The following is a 26,401-nucleotide window of genomic DNA, read 5'->3' on the forward strand; positions in this document are numbered from 1 at the left end:
AGATGGTCACTGGTTCGACTCCCGATGGTTACAGTTTTCCTCTTGTTTTCGTTTTTTCTTTTCTTTCATTTTCTTGTTTATTCACTCATACACACTCATCCCAGTGTAGAAGGAGAAAATGACCCCCTGGATAAAGTGGGGTCCAGCCCTATTTGTCGGATTACAACACACCGAAATCGTTCGATGAGAAATGCAGTGCACGCTCCCTCTTCTTCCAGTTCCCAGATTCGCCGGCCCTCTTATACCATCATCTTATATTGTGAATATTATCATGGCTGCATAATGCTAGCTCCTTATTCGTTTTTCAAATCGCTTACATTTTTCCTAAGGCCGGGTTTCCGGAATGATTACACCCCCCCCCCCCCCCTGAACGTTGGCACTCGCTCTTCTGTGCATTGCCTTGCATGCACTAGATAACACTCGCATCTTCTACACGATTCCAAGAAAATCGACTCGTACCTTATACCACACCCGCCATTGCTGACGTCATTGGCGCCAAAAACTATTTCTTTTGACCCTGTTGACCTTGGTTCTAAAAACATTTATCAAAACGCCATTCGAACGTTAAAATCAGCTTCAAACATTATCAAAAATATCCCCGAGCTATGTAAATACGACATATTGAGAAAAATCGGTACAAATATCGAAATATAAGATACTTTGGATCTATTTCGGCAAATCACCCTGATATCTGCGCGACCTAGTCACACATGGACTGATATTTCAATATGGCGACAACCGGAACGGTGTCAGGGGGAAAACATCCCTCACAATGCGTTCTTACTAGAAGTATGAATGGCAAAGAAAATCTTGCGCTAACATGGAAGTATTGATGGCTCAGCGGTTAGAGGGCTTGACTTACGATCAGATGGTCACTGGTTCGACTCCCGATGGTTACAGTTTTCCTCTCGTTTTCGTTTTTTCTTTTCTTTCATTTTCTTGTTTATTCACTCATACACACTCGATCATCCCAGTGTAGAAGGAGAAAATGACCCCCTGGATAAAGTGGGGTCCAGCCCTATTTGTCGGATTACAACACACCGGGATCGTTCGATGAGAAATGCAGTGCACGAACTCTCTTCTTCCGGCTCCTTGGTCCGCCCTTGTTTGAATTGTTGTTATTATTAATATCATCATAATCATTATTGTCGTAAAGGGGGACTATAGGCAGGAGCAGAGGGGTTAATTTCTAACTCCAGCTTCCGATATAAAGGCTGGCCCCCGAATCAAAGACTAGTCAGTTTAAGCCTTTGTAACTCCATTTCCCGGTTCGAAATGCTAGCTCCTCATTCGTTTTTCAATTTGTTTAACCCTTTTATCTTATTCTTTCCTTTTTTACCACATTTTTCCTAAGGCCGGGTTTCCGGAATGATTACACCCCCCCCCCTGAACGTTGGCACTCGCTCTTCTGTGCATTGCCTTGCATGCACTAGATAACACTCGCATCTTCTACACGATTTCAAGTAAAATCGACTCGTACCTTATACCACACCCGCCATTGCTGACGTCATTGGCGCCAAAAACTATTTCTTTTGACCCTGTTGACCTTGGTTCTAAAAACATTTATCAAAACGCCATTCGAACGTTAAAATCAGCTTCAAACATTATCAAAAATATCCCCGAGCTATGTAAATACGACATATTGAGAAAAATCGGTACAAATATCGAAATATAAGATACTTTGGATCTATTTCGGCAAATCACCCTGATATCTGCGCGACCTAGTCACACATGGACTGATATTTCAATATGGCGACAACCTGAACGGTGTCAGAGGGATAACATCCCTCGCACTGCGTTCTTACCAGAAGTATGAAGGGCAAAGAAAATCTTGCCACAACAGGAGTATTGATGGCTTAGCGGTTAGAGGGCGTGACGTACGATCAGATGGTCACTGGTTCGACTCCCGATGGTTATAGTTTTTCCTCTTGTTTTCGTTTTTTTTTTTCATTTTCTTGCTTATTCACTCATTCACTTGTTCGATGAGAAATGCAGTGCACGAACTCTCTTCTTCCGGCTCCTTGGTCCGCCCTTGTTTGAATTGTTGTTATCATTAATATCATCCGAATCATTATTGTCGTAAAAAAGGGGGGCTATAGGCAGGAGCAGAGGGGTTAATTGGAGTTTACCATATGCTCACCGTGGTGAATTCAGCGTTCACCATGGTGGAATGGATCTCGCGAGACTAGAGTGAGCCTTCATCAATACATGTTCAATAATTGAAATCTAAGCATAGCTAATTATTTGTCATGCAAAACTGCATCCCAAACTTCAATTGTAGTGCGAGGGGAGGAGCATGCGACTGACTCTGGTACTCGAGGATGTGCAAGCCCCAGTTTACCCGAGTTAATCGGGTTAAGCATGCGCAGTTGACGGAAAATCCGCCATTTATAGGAAATTGAGGAAGTGATCAGAAAACTGCATGAATGTACATTTCTTGAGGAAGGTATCACTGAAAACGCCCCCAAAATGGCCGGGAATATGGGGATGGAACAGCTCATCCCCCTTGTCAATAAGCTACAAGATGCATTCTCTAGTCTAGGCGTCCCGTTGACGCTTGATCTGCCCCAGATCGCCGTAGTAGGAAGCCAGAGCGCTGGCAAGTCGAGTGTGCTCGAAAATTTTGTTGGGAGGTGAGTTGTCAAGATGTTTCGTCGCTGTTTCTTGGTTTGTTTTTGCCTAAAATCAATTTTTCTTAGATTGATATATATGTGCTGACAATATTGTTCATATATAGTACCTCCTTTACTACTATTTTTGTTTACAGATGACCAAACAAGGTGATTTTGTTGATACTTTGACGGTGGGAAAATTAGTCTCTCAATTGACCGATAGGTGGCCAGCATCAGAAAAAAGATTTGTTTCTAACAACATTGTCTAAAGTTTGCTACATTTTGACAGCAAAATTACTGAATGGAAAAGGGGTTAGTTACCATCTGTTCAAACTTTGTGACATTCGTTTTTATCAAGCTATTTATTGAATACTTTTAGTAAAATAGTGTATTTTGATTTGAGATGTACGGTAAATAAATGAACCAAGCTCCATCAATCATCAAAGATCCTGTTTCTCGGCAGTCAATCCAGTCCAAAGTTCCAGCAATCATGATGGTGTTGTCCTATACTAGCCTTAAAATGTGTTTGCTTTGTTTTGTGATAATCCCATTTATCTCGGGTGGTAGAGTGAAAATAAAGTCATGAATTCATATGATTCATTGATTGAGTCCATCCCCATGCAAAATATAGGTGGAATCTTTAGTCTCCTTTCATTCCCTCATGCATAGGGCCTACTGCTTTTTGGGGGGACTTAAATTGTCTTGGCAAGGTTCTAGATATCTAAAACATTTGAGGTTTGTGTTGAATGAATATTTAGCTTAATTAATTAGTTTATGGATTCCGATTAGAGTACATGTCATGTATGTAGTTAGCTGTTAAGTCCTCTGTGAGAGAACATACTCCAGGCTCTAGCCCAATAAAATTTAATGTTCTTCAGGTTTGAACTAAAAAGGTTTGCCATGGTAGAACAATTCCACTGGTTTTGCTGTACTGCTAATCCATTGCTGGTATTCATGTATGTCCCATCCCAAGCCCAGTTAATATGTAGACCTAGTCACTCCAGTATTTTGATACATTACAAGCATGATAATGATGTTGTACACATTCTTAGTTAATGAAGCAATATCGTACTCGTAGAAATAATGTGCTAATCCTACACCAAATTATTCATTATTGACATTGTTGAATGGCTTTTTTGACCTAGTTACACAATGAGAACTTTGTATTGTTTACATCAATGATGAAATGTGTATGCTGTTCCTGTTCAGAAAATGTCAACACTCCAATACAAGTTCATGTTGAGCTACACTACACTACATTTATTCATCATTGTACATGATTTCTCTGTTATTCACATCCATTCATAAAAAATCATTGTCTCTAAACCTTTTGTGAAATCTCTGAACCCAGAAATGCATTGATAATGCAATGGCCAACGCATGCAACCTCTCAATACATGCGTTACTGGCTCCAACATATTCTTTGTGACATAACACTGCATTTATTCATGACCAACATACAATTTATCTCTTGGCCCATCTCAATGTATCCAGTGATCCTGTATTAATTGATTTGCCCAACTGGCCGCTTCAACTTACCAGTTTGCCAGACCCATTCATTTGGCAGTATTGATGTCATTGGGCGATCAAGAACACAATTTCCTTTTCCTCTGGGACATCATTCTATTCTTGGCTGGTGGAGCCAGGCTTCCGTTTGTGTAAAGGAAGGCTACTCCAGTATTGTCTCAAGCCTTCAGTTGACGGTCGACTCGATCTACATTTAGATGGGCCTCTCCTGCAAGCAACCATCAACTGAGGGCTACATTGCCCATCGTTTTGCTGATACAAGAAGTACCCATGGCCATGATAGATCTGCTTTTGGTCATTCAGATACTCGCTCCCAATCCAATCATTTGCAGGGTGAAAGCTGGGGTAACATTTCTCCTCCAAGACAACTATCTAGTTCTTGAGGAGTGTAACTGACCACCTCCTCTTCTGTTAGTCTTAGCCATAGTAATGACAGCATCTAAGTGGCTAGCTGTCACGAAGTGGGCTGGTTCACGTCAGCTTCCAACCTCAAAGTTGAGTATAGTGATGGCTCAATAGTCAATTGTGGTCGTTCTCTGCTGTGTTTGAAACGGAGTGCAGTACTGGGCCTACTGGCCAGCAATTGACACAGATCAGCATCGAGGTCTACCAAATATCAGACTGTGGTCATCAAATCAACAAGTTGGGAGTGAGATCTTGAATCTCAGTTACTTCCCAAGGCGATAAGCAAAGGACCAGTTGTACATTCCATGCTTCAATGCTACATGTAATACAACAGTATATACTCAGGTATATTGGTAAATATTGATTTCTTATGACAGGATCCTTGGAGGTTCCAAGGCTGCGGAACCAATTTCCTCTGTATGCACTCGGGATTTGTTCAACAGAGCTCGACACCAGGAGTAGAAAATCTAATCCATACAAGTGAAGTCGAGTTGACATTGCCTACATGCAAGGGCAGCTTTGAGAAAAAGGGCATTCTTCGAATGGAAATTTTAAAATGAAGAAAATTTTCAAACAGGGATCAAATGCTCGACCGCAAACTCAGAGTCAGAGTTGATTCTCGCTTGTTTTGAACATCATTCTTACTGAAATGGAAGAGGTGACTTTTGTTCATATAAAGATGGACTGGAACAAACACTGTACATGTAGATGGTCCTCATAACCTTGATTGTGCTTACATCTCAGTAACATCATAATGAATAAATGGTGCCCTCCGTGTTCTGACAAATTGATTTTCTAGCTATTTGCATGAGAAATCAAACTATCGTACAGCATCATAGATCGTTCTGTTATACTGACAACATACTGATTGGCTTCCAGAGTAATAGACGGCCAAATCCGCCGGGCGATCCTGCAAAGAACATTGGCAGAGCAACGCTGTGTGCGGAGTCGTAAAATCAATCAGGTCATTTGAGATGTATGGGGAACGTTGGGAACTAAGAGGTCAGAGTCGGAATGATGAATCAATACACTGGAGTGAATCTCTCGGTGATGCTGCTGACTTGACGTGGAGGGTTGAGAGGGAGGGTTGAGATCCCTAGTACTAGCCTAGTACTGTATAAACACCTGGTCCTGCTTACACTTCTGAACGGAGCCAAAATCCCTTTCGTAGGGGTGTCCCGTTGTTTATGTGTCATTAAGTGTACCTCGTATACCTATGCGAAATGCCTAGACAAAGCTTCAAATATCTGGTAGCTGCATTCTGTACATGTACCTGGGACCAGATACAAGTAGAATAACTGTTCCGCAACAGCAGGAATACAGAGAAGGCCTTGCTGTAAGTATCCTATGTATGCAAAGCCAGTGACAGCTGCTGGCAAGTTGGGCGACTCGAGAACACATGGTATTCATCGATACTAATAGACAAGAAAGACTTTGATAATGCATATTAATACCTGCGCAATAATGTAGACAGGCATGTAATAAATTGGCATGTGCAATCAATCATTATGATTAACCCTGGTGGAATACATCAAGAAAAACTGATACATGAGAATGATGTTGCAGTATATTGTTCTGAGATGAGGGATTAGGAAATTTTAGAGGTCTGTTGCCCGAGTCACAAATATTGGCCAGCATTTAGCCCATTTTCTGTTGCATGAAGCATAGGAGTATCGGTCTCCCAAGATAGAAACTGATTTCATGAAATATTTTCCAACACCAAGTTAATCCTGTGAGTCTACCTCAGCGCTTGTAATACCAAGGTGATATTGGTACACTGCTGACGCCACATGAATGAAAGGGTATCTTTTAAAAGTATGAGCCATTTTTAATATTTCCTTCATTCAACCTACGCATTGGTGGATTCTTTGTTCAATGCCTTTAGTAAGTGTTGGGATGGTGGGCGGATGTATTCAATATAGTATCCCCTTCCTGATCCACTTCAATGTAGGAATAAAAAGATCTAAGGACAAAACTATTTTCTAAATTGTTGGTTTGTGGTGAGCTAAATTCAGATCAGTAAGTATAGGTTTCACTTACTTCTGAAATCAAAAGTTAGACTAAAGTAACTGATGTGCAAGCGACTTGGTCATGACCATGAACTTTAACACATAACGCTGCATTCACTCAACATTTCAAGCAGTTCACTCTGTTTTCTCGTAAAGGTCACAGCAAATCAATGAAAATGTACAGCACTAGTTCAATGATGCTTCGTTTATATTGCCCTTGAGAGCATCATAGAATGCTGATGATGCCTCGGGCTCTGCCTAATGGAGATCTTCTTTCTGGCGTTCATGTCAAGAGAGCTGTGGCATATGTTAGGGTCTTCACAGCAAATGAAACAAGTCATTGATCCTCACAATTTTATAGTTTCAGGGATGTGTTCACTATGAATAGCAAGAGTGTATCGCTGGTGTACTCAAATTACTATGATGATCACATGAGTGACAGTTCTGCAACTCGTATCATCAGAATTTACTCTAGCCAATCCTAATTCATGGTCTCCTTGTGTCTTTACAGAGACTTTCTTCCCCGAGGTAACGGCATTGTCACAAGACGACCACTCATCCTACAGTTGATCAACTGTAAAACTGGTAAGTCAAAAGCTTTCCGATGTTTACTTGCAAGAAGCAGTGGAATCAGCCACCAGGGCAGCAATAACCAAATGTGTTTGTCCGACCCAAAAAGGTCACCAATATACATGTATCATGGTCACCTCACTTATTTGCTCTTTTTTCAGAATATGCCGAATTCTTACACTGCAAGGGCCGGAAGTTCAGCGACTTTGACATGGTCCGCAAAGAGATTGAAGACGAAACTGACAGGGCTACTGGTGCGAATAAAGGAATATCCTCGATACCCATTAACTTGAGAGTCTATTCTCCAAATGGTAGGTTGGCAGGAATCACAGAAGGAGGGTATTCTGGTTACTTTGAGATACAAATAGCTCGAAGTATAGGAGTGTTTTCTACTTTCCTGCTGGCCACTTCTGAGAGGCCTGGGTCATATTTGTGTCATATTTGGGGAAATCCAGCTCTTTCTTGAATTTCACGTCTTTTCAACTTAACTTATTCTCCATATTTCAGTTCTGAATTTAACGCTGATAGATTTGCCAGGAATGACTAAGGTGGCTGTTGGTGACCAACCCCCAGATATTGAGATACAGATCCGTAACATGCTGATGGAGTTCATAACCAAGGATAATTGTCTTGTCTTGGCTGTTTCGCCTGCTAATACTGACTTAGCCAATTCTGATGCTCTTAAAATAGCGAAGGAGGTCGATCCTCAAGGTGAGTTAATGGTTCAAAACTTGCATTGTTTCTATCAATTTGACATAAACTCTTACACCAATACACCATGCTGCCTGTAAATTCTGTTAAATACCTATTTAACGTTTGTCTCTGTCTCTAGGTATCCGTACCATTGGTGTGATAACCAAACTGGATCTGATGGACGAAGGAACCGATGCCCGGGATATCCTTGAGAACAAATTGCTCCCGCTCAGGAGGGGCTACATTGGTGTGGTGAACAGGAGTCAGAAAGATATTGACGGCAAGAAGGATATCAAGGCTGCCTTGGCGGGAGAGAGACAATTCTTTCTTAGTCATCCCTCATACAGGTAAAGTAGTGTTCAATTTGTGCGGATCAAGATAGTAGCTCGTAACCTGGTAGAACTCTGGCCTCGTTATTCCTTCATTTATCCAATTTCTTTCACTTTCAGACATGTCGCAGACAAAATGGGCACGCCATATTTACAGCGGGTGTTGAACCAGCAACTGACCAATCACATCCGAGATACACTCCCCCAACTCCGCAATAAACTACAGTCTCAGCTCCTCTCGATGGAGAGAGATGTGGAGGAATATAAACAGTTTAGGCCTGATGACCCGGCCAGGAAAACAAAAGCCATGTTACAGTAAGTCTGCGGGGAATTGTGATTGGGATATTTGCCTAGGCGGACCTCTGAATGCTGCACCCTTCTATTTTTGTCTTGAAGAAAAATTAGGGTAGACTCCTCCTCTTCAAATGTTTTTATTATTCTTCAGAATGGTTCAACAATTTAGTGTCGACTTTGAAAAAAATATAGAGGGTTCTGGCTCAGAGATCAACACCATGGAACTGTCGGGTGGCGCAAAAATCAACCGAATATTCCACGAGAGGTTTCCATTCGAATTAGTCAAGGTAGGGAACATTGGCCTTAGTAACAGTCTCAGAGAACATTGGCCTTTGTATAGTCTCAGAGGATCCCTGTCAAGAACTTGAGTATCCTTTAGAGCTATCATGGTTTGAGTGGGAGGATGGTGTGCTACTTCAGCTGGCTCAGAGTGCCTCTGCCTACTGCCTGTTTTGAGAGCACCGATCGTCTTCGTGTCTCTTCATTGTACGTGTAAGAGAGGATAGGGGCCCTTTCCTATGGCATTTCTTGATGTGAAACTTATTATCAAGTCAATCGGTTTCAGATTGAGTTTGATGAGAAAGAACTTCGCCGTGAAATTAGTTATGCAATCAAGAATATCCATGGTATTAGGTAAGTGTTCTGGCAGTATTCTCATCTGTTGCTTCGTGACTCCTGGAGTAGATTATACATCTCCCTTGGGTATTTAGATTAGACTAGGTTAGAGTCGTGTTCATAAGTTTGATGATAGTATGATGGAGTTCCTGAATATCTGATCTAGGCTTGAGTTACACAACTTGCAAAAATCACCAAAGTGTTTACAGTTAAGTGTTGTTTTGTTGAACAGTTGTATGTTATAAATTAGAATTTGACTGATCACAGATGGCGAGTATGTAAATGCTGGCAGTGACATATCTTGCAAATGTGTGAGCACTTGAGTGTTTCTTGGCTGGCCAGAACCAGGGTTCAGGCGTTAGTCCGTATCTTTCATCTTTCCTAGGACTGGTCTCTTCACCCCCGACATGGCTTTTGAAACAATTGTAAAAAGGCAGATAGAGAAGTTAAAAGAACCATCAATCCGCTGTGTTGACATGGTCGTCTCGGAGTTATCTAATGTAGTCAGGAAATGTACAGATAAGGTGAGTCTGAGCATTTCAAAAGGTTTGAAATCCCTATTGTCAGCCCTTCTGTGTCTATATAGTTGTAACCTTGTTATACTCTCAGTCTCAAGCTGTGGGTAACAACAAAATCAGTCGTGGGCTGCAGCTCTTTGGTGATGCCCAGATGTCAAGCCTAAGGTTGAAAATGTCTGCATTTGGATAAACTCTTCCCAGGAAGGAATGGAGCCTGGGATCTCAAAGCCATTGACTAAGTCGATCATTTGAGGAGATGCCTGTCAGAAGGCATGGGAGATAAAGAGCAGACTAATTTGCCTGCTGCTTGAATTGTTCTTTTGAATGCAACTTATAGTATATGCTAAACCCTGATCATTTCAGATGTCACGCTACCCACGCCTGAGGGAAGAAACTGAACGTATTGTCAACTCGCATGTACGAGAGCGTGAACAGAGGACAAAAGACCAATTGGTTCTCCTTGTCGAGATACAACTTGCCTACATGAATACTAACCATGAAGATTTTATAGGATTTGCCAAGTAAGTCAGGTCACAAATAAAGAGATACCGTCCCGAAATTTCGCTTCCAGTTTGACCTGTGAAGTACTGTCCTCAAGAAGACTTGGACCGTCCTCAAGAAGACTTTTAAGCTTGCCATCTGACAGCTTGCCTAATGTAACTTGATGTTTGACACTGCTCTTGCTATGTAGTAGCTTTCATTGTCAACAAAACTTGGTGTATATGATTCTGTTTGTTAATTCCAGCGCCCAGAAGCAAACGGAAGGCAATTCTGCTAAAAAACGACTTGGAAACCAGGTGAGAGATATTGAAAGTATTACCACTCAAATTGTACACAGAAAGATCAGGAGTGCATCAGTCACATGTGATTCATCATGAGAGGCAGCATTGATTTTCACTAGGTTATGTGTCGAAACGACATAAAAACTAGAATCTATTAAAAGTAACTGTTGGTGCAAAGTTCTAAAAACACTACAATAAACAAACTGGAATTAAACCGACCTGATTCAGAATTAACGTCCAATTTCAAGTCTTATTCATGGATGTGACCCCTGTTTTTTATTTCAAATTTCATTTTCTTCATCTCCCTGTTCAACTGAATCCATAATCTTTTCCAAGAGCACCTCCTACTTTTCCACAACATCATCATGTCATCGTATTCAGTTCCTATAGATCTTTTACTACAACATTGTTTTCCCTGATTTGAGTCGATTCGACAGATGAGTCGTCTATTTCACATTCATCTTCTTTCTGAGAACAACTTCCCTCTTCAGAAGGTCTGCTGGTCCTGAATTGAGAGCTACAGGTAGAGTCAAATCGTATGACACTATCTCTATCTGTTATTGCTTTACATGATATATGAGTCAAAACAGAACCACCTGTCAGACATTTGGACCGAAGCCCAACTTGCCTGAGACCTGAGTATCCTCTTGATATTCATCTGAAGTCTTTCATATAGTGTTGCAAGTAGCCAGACTGCAGGCTTGTCCTGAGTTCAGTTTGGTTGTGTAGTTCAGTTTATTCTGAGGTGTTATAATCAGTTTGACTTAATTTCACATGGTTTTCATGACATGAATGTGATTACTACATGTTGATCTTGCGTCTTCTCCGGTTCCCTCACGGCTTCTTGTAGTTGTTGTCAGTGTTGTGATCACGATTCCCCACCGAACGTGATGTTGTCATGTGGCGCTTGTCTGCGGTGTCGTCCCGTTCTGGTGTTGGAAATAATACTGTTAACCACCATATTCTTGTGCCTTTTATTCTCTGTGGTTTGAATCCATTATCTTTGGTGACTGGTAACAGTACGAGAAACTATACTAATTGAGGGAGCATACATAGAATTCCACACAATTTTAGGCTCAATTGGTGCGGCAAAGCAAGTTGCTTACAAATTCGACCTCGGCTTTGCATCCTGTGCATGAGAAACACCAGAACGATTCTAGTAAAATCACTGGACCTAAGTAAACCTGCCTTGTGTTGGAAATTCCTCATGCGAAGTACCCTTTTAGATAGGCGTTCCTTGAGCGCTCCCAGATTCTGTCTCCTTTTCTTAGTTTACCCATACCCAGCCTTCTGTCCTGTGTCTACAAGTGCTTTTTCAAAGGTTCTTTGATCAACATTTTCAAATTTCCAAATTTTACTGGTCATGGAAGAAAAATTAATTCACATCTTTACAAAGTGTTGAGTAACAACAGTCAAACAGAATGTTCCTTGTCAAAATACTTTTTACCTGTGTTTAGTTGGTTTCAATAATAAAAATCTAAATTATGGCCAAAGGACAGTATTACCAATGTAGTTTTCAAGTCAGTCGGTTGATAGTTTTCGACATGAAAATTCAGACATTCAGTCAAAAATGAAATTTCTTCGTTCAAAATGTCCTCTCTTGTTTTTATTTTAGGCCAAAACACAGGTAGACAAACATTTCATTACACAACTTCTTCTCCCCGCACCAACTCATATTCTTCCCCTGCTCGTCCTTTTTTTACTAGGTGATTTTACATTGTAATAACCCTTTGATGTCCAATTTGAATTAAGGGCAAAATATCTGGGGAAGAGAATGATGGAATCTTTTGGCATGGAATACAGACAGATCTACCCCATTATTACAGCTTTGATATGTCCGAATAATGGAAAATCTGTGTGCTTAGAATGTTTCGGTTTATTAACAGAGAAAAAATTGCAGCATGCTCTTCTATCTCTGCCACTGCCATTTTGTAAGGGTTTCTCAGCTGAAATAAGTTGGGCAACCCTTCCTTCCCTATCCAATGCAGGGAGCTGAGAAGCATGTTTTGACGCATCCCCCCCCCTCCCACTGCTCACTCCGCAAATACAACTACATATGCCAGATCAATGGCACATTGTTATTCTAATCTAAGGTCATGCTGTCATTCCGATTTGTCAGAGGTTCTCTGCATGCGGGACTCATCAATGGCACTGTTTTAGTCTCCCAGTCATTCTTTAACTAAAACATTACCTCCAGTCCTTCACCCCAAGAGTGACCCAATGGCAATGTTTTAGATTCTGATAACTTTGAACCAGATATTTTTGTTCACTGGACCTCAAAGGGTTACAATCCAATGCGGAATAACAGCAAGATGACTATTTTGTATGATTTGCCCATTTGTTCAGTCTTGCATAGCTTTTCTAATACAGATTCCTCCAAATCTTTCTTTAAGCACGGAGGGGTAAGGTCGTAGTCAAGCGCTGAATTTACCGCATCTTGCTATGTCTTATTCAGCTTTAAGTGTTCTGTGGCCTTCTACAATGAATGTTGTTGTTGATTTTTAAAATTTGTTATCAAATCTTTGGATTTTGCAACATACTTAGGAGAATTTTGAATAACCTTGAATATTAGTTACATTTTCTTTTGGCCTGTCTTGCTTGATTTCCTCAAATGAAACATCTTTAAAAAAACTCGATTTGAAATAAAGCATGTTTGCCCTTAGTTCAGGATTGTTTTTATGAAAAAAATGTTTTGTACCAACATTCGTAAAATTGTCTGAAACTTGTGAAATCGCTGTGCAATTCCAGCATGCTCCTATTGGTATTGTCATATTTCTCGTTCTCAAAACACGGATTTGCTCCGATTTCATTCATTGCCTTTAGTTGCATTTTGACTAAAGTGCCTTATGGTGAACCAATTGCATGAAGTATGTTGTTATGGTGTGTGTTGTGACTTCCCCAGCTTCAGAGTTTTTCAACCATTGTGACATGAATAGTTGGTATCAAATTGTGTCGAATTCGTGACAGCATCCCTGATTTTGTCAAAGTGAGAGTCTGGTGTTAGGAATTTCTACCGAAGCAGATTCTCACTTCATCTTCATTATCACTTCCGTCCTTGTACTTCAATAAGGAAACATCTCAAGAATACTTTTGAAGTGCCACAAAAGACTACTGCCATGTTAGGATAGCTTCAATCTATCCACCCCTTCCCCCACTTTAACAAGGAAAGCATGTGATCATGGATTTAGTTCGATCTTGCAAAATCTCAAAATCCAAACTGTATCCGAATGCATAATGGGGGACTATACAGGCAGGAGCTAGTGGGTTTAAATCTGGTGGCATCAAGTGTTTTTGAGATGGTCCCTCAACCTTGTCCAATTTGAGCCCTCCTGAAACCGCATTGCCCATTTCTCTCACCGATGACCATTGGACCTTTGCTCTAGTCTAACCTTTAGGTTTTCATGCTAAGAAGCCTTGATTGAACCTTTGAACAGTGTCCTGTCCCTCAAAAACATTTCACCCAAGTTTCAAAAAGTTGTTTTTGTAGTTTTTCATGAAAATGTCCTGGCAAAAATCACCATTGGTCAGTCTAAATGGGCAAATTTATCCACTGGGTACAGTCATATTTAAAGGTTTAGTCCATCGTTGCTTTTAGCAGTGTTCTCCAAAGAATATTTTCAAAGCAGGGCAAGGCGTAGCCAACTAAACCGAAGTCAGTTGAGGACCTTAACAGCAAAAAAAACTGTACCTGGGGTGGATGTCTCTTGCAAATCATGTTGGCCTGCTATGCACAAAATGTTCTGTGGAGAACATTGCTACGCTACTTGATTTTCTCTCAACCATTTTCTACATTAGTTCTCTTTTTATTTTTTGATTACTTGTCCCATCAGGCCAGAATGCAGGTATAGTGCCTTGTGCATATTTTTTTGTAGTCTCTTCAGGGTGTGACACTTTCAAGTATTTTCAAAATGGTTGCCTTAGGACTGATAATGGTATTCGTCCTTTCGTTTTTTGGGAAAATCTCATAACATCATCAACCTGTTTTTGCAAGTGCAAATTTTTAAATGTTTCAAGCAATATGTTAGTCAATGCCTTGGTTTTATTGAAACCTGTTCTCATTTGTCATATTTTCTGTCCCGAATCAGGTCAAGACCCAACTGGTAACATGTTATGATTTGAGGTTGAAAATGAAAAAAATTGATGAACAATTTTATTTGTGGTTTGATTTACAACACGTGAGGCAAAATATTTTTTCTGGGGGGGGGGGGGGGTTGTGGGTCACATGTTGATCTTTGTTGTTTGTAGTGTTTTTTGTCACATTATTTGATGTTACTTTTGCCAGTTTTGTTGCATGAACTGTCTGTTCTGCCGTGAAAATGTGTGAATTTGTGGCAGACGTCAAAAAGCTGTCTCTGAAGTTGGTCAGACTGGCAGTGGTGATGGTCAGACTGGCAGTAGTGATGGTCAGACTGGCAGTAGTGATGGTCAGACTGGCAGTAGTGATGGTCAGACTGGCAGTAGTGATGGTCAGACTGGCAGTAGTGATGGTCAGGTGACATTGTGACCATGTGGTCATGGTCCCTGGTACAAAAGTCATGTCCCTGTTGTGAGTTGTTGTGTGTATTGTACGTTTTCATATAGTTTTTTTTGACAAATGCCTTCAAAGGATTAAAGTTTTCTATTTGTAATTTAGATTTTTCCTGTTGCTGGCCTCAAATTTAAAAGTCATTAGAGCCATTTTGGCCTGAGGTACTGGAAAATAGGGGTTTTCCGTAGGTCATTGGTCATGGGTAAAGTTGGCAGGTACAGAAAGTGATTTCCTACATATATGTTACCCTGCTACTATGGAGAGCTCTCCCTTTCATGAAAGGTGGTGCAAAAGAGTTCTGGCTTGTCTTGACAGCCAAGAATTCTTGTACTTGCAGGTCATTCGAAGAGGCTGGCTGACCAACCACAACATTGGCTTCATGAAGGCGAAGGATTTCTGGTTTGTCTTGACGGCCGAGAATCTCTCGTGGTATAAGGAACAGGAGGTAAAGTTTTGCGTCATTCTTTTCATTCCAGGTCATCAGAAGAGGCTGGCTGACCAATCACAATGTTGGATTCATGAAAGGTGGCTCGAAGGAGTTCTGGTTTGTTTTAACTGCGGAGAATCTCTCGTGGTATAAGGACCAAGAGGTAAATCACCAGATGGTTTGTCGTCTTCACACAAAAGTTCTCCTGATTATGAGCCTGCCCCTCAAACCACTTTGCACTCCTTTAACGTCTGGTATGGAGGGGAGGTAATATTCTCAAGGTATCATTGTCATGATGTTGTGCAAATCTTTCAGTCCTTCAAACGATAGAGTGGTAAGATTAGGTAAAATTTACATCGTAGAGAGCACCAGGCAGCACACATCTATGCGCACAGAAGCTATAGTTGAAATGGGGATATGATTGTACCACCCTACCTTACATGTTGTATTCCAATTTCAGGAGAAGGAACAAAAATACAACTTGCCTTTAGATGGTTTGAAGATTCGTGATGTCGACAGTGGATTTTTGAGCAGGAGGCCGACATTTTGCATCTTCCATGATGATAAGCATAAGTAAGGGTGCTGGTGTTGTTAAAATCATGTCTTTATCATAATTTTTCAGGAAAAAGAACAAAAATATGTCCTGCTTTTGGACGGTATGAAGATTCGCGAAGTTGACGGTGGATTCATGTCCAGTAAAAAGCGTTCGTTTGTTATATTTAATGAGGATAAACACAAGTAAGACATTGGTACTGTGGTTGATCATCCTGAAACATCTTGCCGATTGTGCCTAGGTTTAATCATGAGGACTTTCTTGGCGCTGGTGGCTGTGACAATTCCTATCTTTCTTGGACAATTGGCAACTGAGTCACCATTTAGCTTCATGAGTTGTAGCGATTCACGATGTTTCAGGACCAGGCCATGATCATCAGTACTGTTTTGTAGCAAATCATATCTTGTCTTATTATCTTGCTTGCATGGTGCTAAAGTGTAGGAGTTAGGCTTTCCAATCATCATCACTTTCTTAACCATACAGTACACAAAAAGGACCCTAACTTTCCAGGCAGACACTGTCTGTGGCGCAATAGTGTAATCAGTCTTCGTCTTTTCTATCTCATTCTCTCAAGCATGCCGTATAGTTTGATGTAAAGCATGCATCTTTCACTCAAAAAACTGCCTTGGTCTTTGAACAAGTAGACCAGATCTCATACCTCAGTGCAGTCTCCCATTACATTCAATGGTGAGAGTATCTCGTACCTCAGTGCAGTCTCCCATTACATTCAATGGTGAAAGTATTTCGTACCTCAGTGCAGTCTCCCATTACATTCAATGGTGAGAGTATCTCGTACCTCAGTGCGGTCTCCCATTACATTCAATGGTGAGAGTATTACTACAAAAACTGAAGAAGCCGCTCCATGCAAGTCTGATAATAAGTCATTGAGTTCCCAGTAACTGAACTAACACAATAAAACTTGAGAGAAACAGTAGTTGCTTTTCATTTTTCACCGTTTTAACAAAATTTCTGTAACTGCTTGCATGCTTTTTGTCCCCTTATGACAGGTGCACTTGCTGTGATTTTTGCTCATGGTGGCCATTGCAGCACCTACGATACACGGCAAAAATCACATGAAAGTGTCCACCACCTGTGCTGTGAATGTGATTTTCAGCGTGAGGCAATCTGTAGCTGCAATCGTGTCATGTGGCAAGAATTTCAGTGTGTGTGTGTGACATTTGTCAAGCATTCATCAAGTATTCGTTTGCCGATTCTGGTGTCTCATTCTCAGAGTATATTTTTGGCGCTCTTTGTGAGTTTCAACGGCTCAGTGAGAAAATCTTTTGTGTTTGTGTGGTGTGTCCCTTTTGAACTGATAAAGCTGCGTCATCCATAGGATTTGTTGTCACTCCTTACAGTTAGCGTGACATTCACTTTAGAGTAGAACCAGATGATCAAATCTCATTCAATACACACAAGGTAGGTTCAACTGTACTGTGCTAATCTCCCTACTGCCAACATGTTTTTCCAGGAATGTTTACAAAGACTACAAAACCCTGGAGCTGTCCGCAGAAACGGTGGAAGATGTGGACAGTTGGAAGGCGTCGTTTCTCCGAGCAGGCGTTTATCCCGAGAAGTCACAAGAAGAACAGGAATCCGAATCGGTGAGTTGATAACCAACTGTGGATGATATTGGAACACGAAAAAGCAGTTCTAGGAAGAATTGACCTGAAAGAGGGGTTTTCACAACAATATCTTCCATCAAGCTACGCCATTTCAGCAGTGAAAGTCAGAACTGTTTGACCAGTTCTGAGATGCCCTGTCCATTCGATTCATGATTGTAACCGTTGTTAAATACACAGAAAATTGATTAGGAATTCACTTAGATATTGCATTAGGTCATATTTGATCCTGATATTTGCTGCCTGCAGGGTTACAGCCAAGAAGTTGACGCAGACCCCATACACGAACGTGCAATATATACAATTAGAAATTTAGTAGAGTCTTACATGAAAATCGTCAACAAAACCATGTTAGATTTTGTGCCAAAAACTCTGATGTGTCTCATTGTAAATGACGTAAGTGATTGACAGCTGTCAATTATGCTTCAATTCAACTTAGAGGATGTCGCCTGTATGATTGCATTGCGACTTGTATTGTACTGTGATCGCCTCTACTGTTGAGATGAGGCATACTTTAGTTGAAGCTTGTACCTCACTGTCTAGTTGATAACTCACTCATCATCTGAAAAAAGTCGTGATTTCTGAAAAATGAAATTTTGGGATACTGACAATTTTTCGAATGGGTATGGGAGGGATGTGCACATGTCACTGATGTTAGATTGAGAACGAATAGCTGTCATTGAAAGTCTCACCAAAATGTGGGAAAATGATTTCGACTAAAGTTTTGAAATTCAGATGATGGGTTGCCTCACCTAATGGGAAAACCATTTGAGTGTGTTGGTTCTCATTTTGCCTTTAAAGGAGAAGTTATGGAATTTACTGAGGACTGAAAAATTGAAATGAAGAATGTTTTATGGCCATCATCATTTCGTCTCCTTTAACTTAAGTATCTTGAGAACCAATACTGCTTGTGTGTTAACTGCGTGATAGCGTACCCTCTCTTAACAACTATCTAACCCACCATTGTTTGACCAGGGACACGGCGAGGATAGTATAGGCTCGATGGACCCGCAGCTTGAGCGGCAGGTCGAGACGATCCGTAACCTCGTCGACTCGTACATGAAAATTGTCAACAAGACAACCAGGGACATGGTTCCTAAGGCCATTATGCATATGGTTGTCAACCACGTAAGTCTTCAGTGTCTATGAACATGTTTTTGTAAAGCTCCGGTGAATGGTGTTGGCAGAGCAATTTCTATGTTGGATTTGACCCTCGGTTTCACCAGTCACAAAAGATCAGGCTGGTCTGTTTTATCAGAAATCTATTCGGTATGATGAGTTTCATTCCTAGCCTAGAAGTGTACCAGGACTTTGCATCACTTGTAATTGCTTATCAACTGACTCTAGTATCCTTTTCTTAGTGTGCATCTATTTAACCCCACAATCCCTCTGGCACTGAATTCTAATCCTCAGGTCATAATTCTCTATCAACTTGCACAGCTAGTAATTGGCTAACACACGGATTTCGTTTGGTCAGCTTGTATCAATAGAAAATATTCAGTAATGGTAATTTGCCTACTTCAAATCACGTAGATCTCAAACTCAAGTATGCGATCTTCAAAAGATGAAAATATATGAAGTTACTTTCTGTGAATTGAATTTGTTCTGATCTGGGAGCCAGCATATGCTTACATTGTAGTTGAACATAGTTAAAACTTTCTATCAAATTCTCTTTAATCATAGCTGTTCGAGTCGGCTTTCTTATGACCTTGACCTCTGACCTCTATTTCAGGTGAAGGAGTTCATCAGTGCTGAGATGCTGGCTCATCTTTACTCTTCCGGTGACCAGGTGAGTTACACGTAGTGATGTTCACGTTTCACTTTATCCATCAGAGGAGTGTAGGTGCTGGCTGCTTCTCCAGTCCTCCTCCCTTGACAAGCTTTTGCAAAGTGCTGTCTGTCAGGACTTCAATCTCGATCTGGTTTCTGCCGGGTACTCTGTCGATCAATCTTTCGATGAACCAGAACTCAAGCTGTATGTCGTTAGCCTCAACAGTTGCCAATGACCCTTATCATAATTGGGTATCGTATCTAGAATAGTTTGAATGACAGATTTATATCTCCGCATGATGAGACCATATTTCTTCTGCCAGGCGTCCATGATGGAAGAATCGGCCGAGGAAGCCACAAAACGCGAAGAGATGTTAAAGATGTACCATGCGACCAAAGATGCCCTTAGTATCATCAGCGACGTGTCGACAAGCACAACGTCGGTCCCAGTACCTCCTCCAGTTAACGATGAGTGGTTGAACGTTGGTGGCGGCAGGGCCAATGGGTAGGCAGCGATGAATTGATTATACTGCTTGTGTCTAATCATTGAGAGCAAATCTAGATACTGTGTTAATCCTGTGACAGAGGATATCTACTGCAAAGTTCTCGTGTTGAACCGGCCCCTTTGTGCATTAGCTCTTGTTTTGAACCGGCCCCTTTGTGCTTTAGCTCTTGTGTTAAACCAGCCCCATTGTGCTTTAGCTCTTGTGTTAAACCAGCCCCTTTGTGCTTAAGGTCTCGTGTTCCACCAGCTCCTTTGTACTTTGGACTGTTCTTCTCTAATATTGCATTCTTTCTCTTCAGACCCCCATCGCCGGTTCCATCTCGACCAACCCGACCAGGGGGGACTGGGCCATCACGCAATCCTCCCGCTGCCCCTACCGCTGCTAGGGCAGCCCCCTCAGTACCATCTCGGCCAGCTCCTCAGGTTCCATCTAGGCCCGGTGGCATACTACCACCTCCACTAATCCCCAGGTAAGAGGCTGAAAGAGAATGTCAAATCAACAAATTCTCGGATAGTAATGGCAAGGCACACAGATGACAAAAAACTAGGGGTGGAAGGAGGGGGTGATTAACCACAAGTCTGTTTTGTTGTATCATTGTTTTGATGTTGATGTCTCTGAGCTTGAGGGCTTGTCGGACATCCTGTGGAACTATCAAAATTTGCCTCGGGGAGCACATGTCTGATTTGGGGCGTGGACAGAAAGCTCTGTGTTGCTGTAGGGGTAAGTTTCTGTTGGAGACCAGTTGTGTGATGCCCAAGCCGTGATTGGTTGCTATGACTTCTGAGTCTGTACTCGTGTATTGGCACGATTCATTGCCTTCATTGCCTGGTGCTACGAGGTTTGTTCAAACGCAGAAGATAATCAAAATCTTAGTCCTTAGTGTTTCCTTAGTTAACAAGACTGAAGCATCTCGCTTGAACCAGTTCTGCTTAAAAGTTTAGCATGACTGCATGGTGTGGGTCTTAGGCTATGAGACTAATGCTGAGCTCCCATTACTTAAAGAGATTTAACCAGGTAGCTGTGCTGTCCAGACACAGGTGAACTGCTTCAAAACCTAGGTAAATCACTTGCGGGGCCTAGTTGTTCAAAAGACAGACAAGCATTTACCAAGTTATCAGAAATCTTGAAGTTGTAATTCTGATGGATTAGAGATAACTGATGAGGCAAACATCTTTGTGATTTTACCAAATTTTTTCTCACGATAGGCCGGATCCTCCATACAAAATAAAGTAAATTTTTTAGCTGATTGCCTTTAGTTTTAGTGTTTGGTGTAGGTTCTAGATCTAGACCCAATCTAACATGCTAATATCTTAACCTTTCCTAGGTTCGGAGTTCACCGGATCAGAAGTAAGGGAAGGTTGACACTGAATGCGATTATGACAACGCTTGCAGTAGTGGTTGGTTATTTCACAATGCATTGCACCAAAACAATGCTAAATCGCATACAATGTTAAATTCATGCGAAGTTCATCTATGCGTTCAGTGTAAACCTACCCTAAACATTGTTCTGTTCACCTCGGGAGAATTCTGTTTTCCACAAGTTGCTGAATATCTGATACTTATGGCGTCACTTAGTTGCTTTTTCGACGAGTGAACGAGTGAAGCTTGCTTGAATGTCATGTTCAGTAGCTGGGCAGATGATGTCATCAAGGCGTTATTCGATGGCAAACGTGTGCTGTGGACAACGAAATGATGAATACTCTGAAGTTTTTGGATTCGAGGATCTTTTCATAACATGGAACACTTCAAAATTTGATTTGTAACTCCAGGGAAAGAGAATCTTCTCATAAGAAACAAAAAGCTCACACTTTTTTTCACGCTGTTTTATCCCGCTAATTTTCCATCTGACAATCATCCCTTTCCTTTCCTATGTTTATATCCCCACCCCATACTTTGTGCCCGGGAAAGGTGCCTCCTGCCTTAACCTAACACATTTAATCTCGTTTTTCAGGAAAAAATGAGTACCATTCCTGAGTGATTAGTGAGCACATTTACTAATTGGTGTCTCTTTCTGTCTAGCAGCATGTACATGTAGGGTGGTTGTATACACAACAATTTCTGTACTATTTGATGGAGTGAAATTATAACAAGTGTTGATATCGAAATATTTAAGAGAAAGTCCAATACAGTTTCCTGAGAGTGCTGGAAATACCAATGTGATGGCATTTCGGCCTGATTGTTTGGTCAAGTTTGGCATCAACAATAACTTGACGTTATCTTCTACAGTAAGGCAAACCTGGGGACCTCAGGCGCTGATGTTTCCACTGCACCAATCTGACCACCCAATTCTGTAGTATCGGATGTGGAAACTATATTGGGCTTTCTCTCCATCGCTTACTAGTTAGTTTCTTGATAATAGGATTAGGGGCTAAGTAGGAGAGAGTGCAGCAAGCTTTGGCTTTAGGACTTCTGAAACAACTAACCATTACCATCCATTACGCAGTGGTCTTGGATCAGTAATGCAGACGCATGTAGCATCTTGCAACTGAACTCTTCATTCCATTTACAATTCACTTCAGACTTGTCCAGAAACCAAATTGGAGAACTTCTCTCGCCCTTTAAGCGCTTTGCTCTCTAAGCGGTGATGTGTTAGTATAGTGTTTTCTTTATCTCTTGTTTTCAGCCGCCCGGGTGGTAACAGCATGCCAAGGATCCCAGATCGGCCGTCTGTGCCCTCGCGACCGCAATAGACTCATTAGACAGACGATAAATGTGATGTTATGTTCGTTTTCCACAACTAGAACACATTTGGTTTGATGTCTATCTGAGACCAACATTACTCTCTTTGAAGCTTGACATTTCTGGAGGGGTCAAAGGTTAGATTCCTCGTCTGGACAACTTCCTTGGGGTTGTAATTGAAATGCGGCCACCAGCTGGTTGAATTGCAATCACTGCGACTAAAATCGCTCCTTTGTGCGACGTTTATGGACCCACTCCCTTCGAGAAACAAAAGACATTCCTAGGATAGTTAAAGGAATTCCAAGAAATGTCCTTGTTGTACTATTTGACAGACAGAGGGCAAGGGCAGATTAGTATTTGTATTGGTAAAGATTAAAGTTTTTGGGAGTTAAAATCTCAGATGGACATTCTAAAATACCTTGGTACCGTAAAGTCAACTTTTAAATGGAAAATGCATAAGCCTCGTTCTGAGAGTGGAGTGTTTTGGACACGCAACCAAGATGCTCTACCAAAGTTCCCTCGGGTTGCACTAAAATGTGGAACCATGCACACAGCTCACTTCAGAAGTTTGAGGCTCTCAAAACACTGTTTCAAACACAAATCAGCCAAGGAAGCATCAACCACCCTAAGTTTTTTAATGAGCACTCCACATATTTGCTGAGAAAAACGCTCCAAATAGCCCATTTGCGCGGATTTTAGCGTCACTTGAGCGAGCCGATCCGGACTTCCTATACGGGCTGCCGTAACATAATGTAAACAACGGCGCTACCGGCGCTCCGGGCAGGCGATGGATGGAATTTGCCAAATTCGCACATATTCAAGTTATTTCGTGGCCTATCTTTTTAAGTTTGAGGTATTTTAGAATAGAAATTGAACCCTCGGCTTCGGACCTTGGTTGAGTTACCAAGACACTCTCGGGTGGAGCTAAAATTTCGTCCAAACCCTCGCCTGTCGGCTCGGGTTTGGACTGTATTTTAGCTCCACCCTCGAGTGTCTTGGTAACTCAACCAAGGTCCTCCGCCTCGGGTTCAATTCCTTAATCAAAACTTACCTTGGGAGTCAATATATCAAACTGGTTGAGTAAAAATAATTATGATATCATAAATTTTAACCTAATGAATTTATATATACCAATACTGATTATAGTGATCACATCATTCCAGGCCTATAGAGGCTGTGTGGGTGTTAGCTGAGACTGGGTAGGCTCACGTAAGACATCGGCTGACATTTGTGGGATAAAATATGCTTATTTTCAGTGTAAATATTTTGAATGCTTGATCTAGTGATCGAAATAGGAACATTGAAATCGAGTTCTATTTTATCCGCAAAAGTCGTTCAAAACCATAATATGTATGCAACGAAATGTATAGTTTAGTAGCGTATTTGTGCAATGTGTGGCGATTTATAGTGAAGATTTTTACTCCCTGTGTACAAGATTGAAAGTGGAATAGAATTTTGTAAGATTTCTTTGTGATTGATGTCTTTCTTGTAACTGGGGGAAAGTGCCATTTTCAGGATAGATAGTTATTTGGACAGTGAAAAAACCAGGAAGACAACATAACCTATTCCGTTAGTCTAAAGTTCTTCTCTGTCCTTAAATGGTTTTGTGACGAGGCTTTGACACTTTGATATTGAAAAATGCAAGTTGTAGTAACTGGAAAATGACCTAGTGTCTGTGCTTGCAGCTTTGTAAATTTGATTTATACGCTGAGAAGAAGGCAGTGCCGATAATTATTAAGAAATATTCGACTATTTATATTAGAACCGAACGCTAGAATGTCTATATTTGTAAAGTCCATCTTGACAGGTCAGTTGTGTTTGTGACACGTGCTCCGTACTATCAAGATGATCTGAATTCTATTGGGTTCATCACTTGTTCGTACATCATGTGTATACATCTGTGCATACATCCCGTGATGTATACACATATACATGCACATCACACATTAACATCATGTGTATAATACATCATACGTACCTCACATTGGTGTTGTGCTCCTGTATCTTTGCATTCATATCTTTGCACGTCTTTGTACACATTACTAATATTCGGGCACACTACGTTGTTGTGAGTTTCGTCATTGCACTTCTTGGCTAGGATATGGGTTTTTCTTCAGGACAGGTAAGGTGGAAGATTCTCAAAAGGTTACAGAGTTTTCTCCAATAAACTGTGAAACATATTGTTGACGAGACTATTGATGTCTCCTGGTGGTAAATTAACCCTTTCACTGCGGGTGACGTGCATGCCCATCTAAAATACAAATTTACCAGCACGTGGTCACACCCTCTCTAAACACCCCTAAAACACTTGGGAATAATTAGTTTCATCCTAATACATGAATAGTATAGGTGGTGACACTTTCGAATAGTTTCGACCGTTCAGTTAAAAGTTAGCTCAGTGTTTATTCATGGTATCGCCTGTTAGCACATGGCGGCGATTTAATAAAACATGTACGTAGCTGGCCTTGAACATGCATGAATTGTGCAAACCGTGAAAAAAGAGCAAATTATTTCTGGTTGGAACAAAAATTAGGTTATTGATGTGCAAAATGTATTCAAGATTTGGACAGTTGTAAGTTAATAAACAATAACTTTTGTACACTTATAAAATTTGCTGTTCATATATCAGTTTTGATACATACAGTGTTGTGTCTTATGGTGTAGCAGTTTCAGGTAAAAGCAAGTCGAATAGTTTCTGTTGTCTTGAAATGGCTAAACTTTGTTGTTTGAAGTGAAGTACGTACTACACAGGGGTAACTAATTTGGCAGCACTTCCTTGCTCTCCTAGTTAATGACTGTTAGTATGAATAATGGTATGATACCGTAGGAGCATTCTATGCATAAACACCATCGTCAGTTCATTCATTGGTGAAAAATCGCTGTTAGAGTTCTCCACAGGGTTTTTTCAAGGTAGGGTGGCACCCTTGGACAAAATTCTAGATCAGGGTAGGGTGGTAAGCTGCCAAGTTAATAGGGTGGGTCACCCTGACAAAAGACCTTGTTGTGGAGAACACTGACTGTCTGTCCTGATAAAACCGTATGTGCTCGGAGCCTCCCACACACAAATGCCTTGCTGGATAGTTTGATTAGCAGTTGTACGGAAGGCCATATTTAAGATAGAGTTTAGACAGTGTGTAATCCTGCTTGTTGTTGATATACTCATGAAACCTATACTGCCTGGTGTAACTTTTACTGATTTTGCTTTTTTTTGGTCTGGTGTCCTCTTGTTAGTCTCAACTCTGTAGTCCTGTTGGGAACATCTATTCAGGTATAGGGACTTCGGCTACTTTAAGCTATGGCAAAGAGGTTCTCATGAAGTAAAAAAGACCAGGGTCAATATTTGTGGACTGTTAGGCCCCGTTCGTTGCCATGGACATTGTTGAAATGTGTTAAAGGGAGGCTATAGCCAGGAACATGGAGGGCCAGTTAAGTAACAAGAAGTTTCTGTGTCTCTACTATATCGCAGTACATCAATGCCTGCTCTATTCGAGGACCAGTACACGTTTTAGGTTACTTGGGTCTGGTTTGACATCAACACAATCAACTGGACCCCCAAGCTCCTGTCTATAACATGCATTTTAAGAATCGACCCAACTTATGACCATAACCAATCATTTGAAAATTTGTGATGGTACCATTTTTTTGGTGTCATTGTTCCTTATTGAAATTGTTCATTTCTGTAACTTTCATTGAATATCTGGTCATGAATATATATTTGAGGACATTGAAAAATCAGCAATCCCTGAAAGAGTGTTTAGAACACCAGCACAGTGTCTCTCATTTGGGTCCGTGTCATGACCCCCCCCCCCCCCCCCAACACTCCTCTCTTTGAGTGTGTATGTAATTAAGTAATAAAGATGGTAGTTGTACCGGTAACCATAGTGATATGTTAATACATGGATGTACAGTTTGATTACTGTATAGAGTTGTCAATATGGAAATAAATATGATGTTTTTGCTAA

The 26,401-nt window shown here is 41.0% G+C and overlaps 1 protein-coding gene across 13 annotated transcripts; it reads left to right on the forward strand.

Annotated features, from left to right (window-relative positions):
• The first annotated feature begins 2,380 nt into the window (after positions 1 to 2,380).
• Positions 2,381 to 26,401, forward strand: LOC135501643 (dynamin-1-like). Of its 13 annotated transcripts, XM_064793875.1 has the most exons (22): positions 2,381 to 2,633; positions 7,065 to 7,138; positions 7,285 to 7,434; positions 7,631 to 7,834; positions 7,956 to 8,163; positions 8,266 to 8,460; positions 8,591 to 8,726; positions 9,005 to 9,072; positions 9,440 to 9,578; positions 9,936 to 10,093; positions 10,318 to 10,369; positions 14,185 to 14,196; positions 15,359 to 15,472; positions 15,932 to 16,047; positions 17,334 to 17,466; positions 18,460 to 18,612; positions 19,217 to 19,273; positions 19,578 to 19,759; positions 20,059 to 20,229; positions 20,966 to 20,989; positions 21,712 to 21,741; positions 22,384 to 26,401. In XM_064793875.1, exons 1-21 carry the CDS (start codon positions 2,470 to 2,472, stop codon positions 21,719 to 21,721), a joined length of 2,520 nt encoding a protein of 839 aa, XP_064649945.1. In that variant the 5' UTR covers positions 2,381 to 2,469; the 3' UTR covers positions 21,722 to 21,741; positions 22,384 to 26,401. The 13 variants fall into 13 exon arrangements, with proteins under 13 accessions (XP_064649945.1, XP_064649937.1, XP_064649938.1 ...); XM_064793867.1 differs by lacking the exons at positions 15,932 to 16,047; positions 21,712 to 21,741 and adding an exon at positions 15,770 to 15,882; XM_064793868.1 differs by lacking the exons at positions 18,460 to 18,612; positions 21,712 to 21,741 and adding an exon at positions 17,734 to 17,880.

This window comes from Lineus longissimus, chromosome 17, assembly GCF_910592395.1.
Source record: "Lineus longissimus chromosome 17, tnLinLong1.2, whole genome shotgun sequence".
NCBI classification, from domain to species: Eukaryota; Metazoa; Nemertea; class Pilidiophora; order Heteronemertea; family Lineidae; genus Lineus; species Lineus longissimus.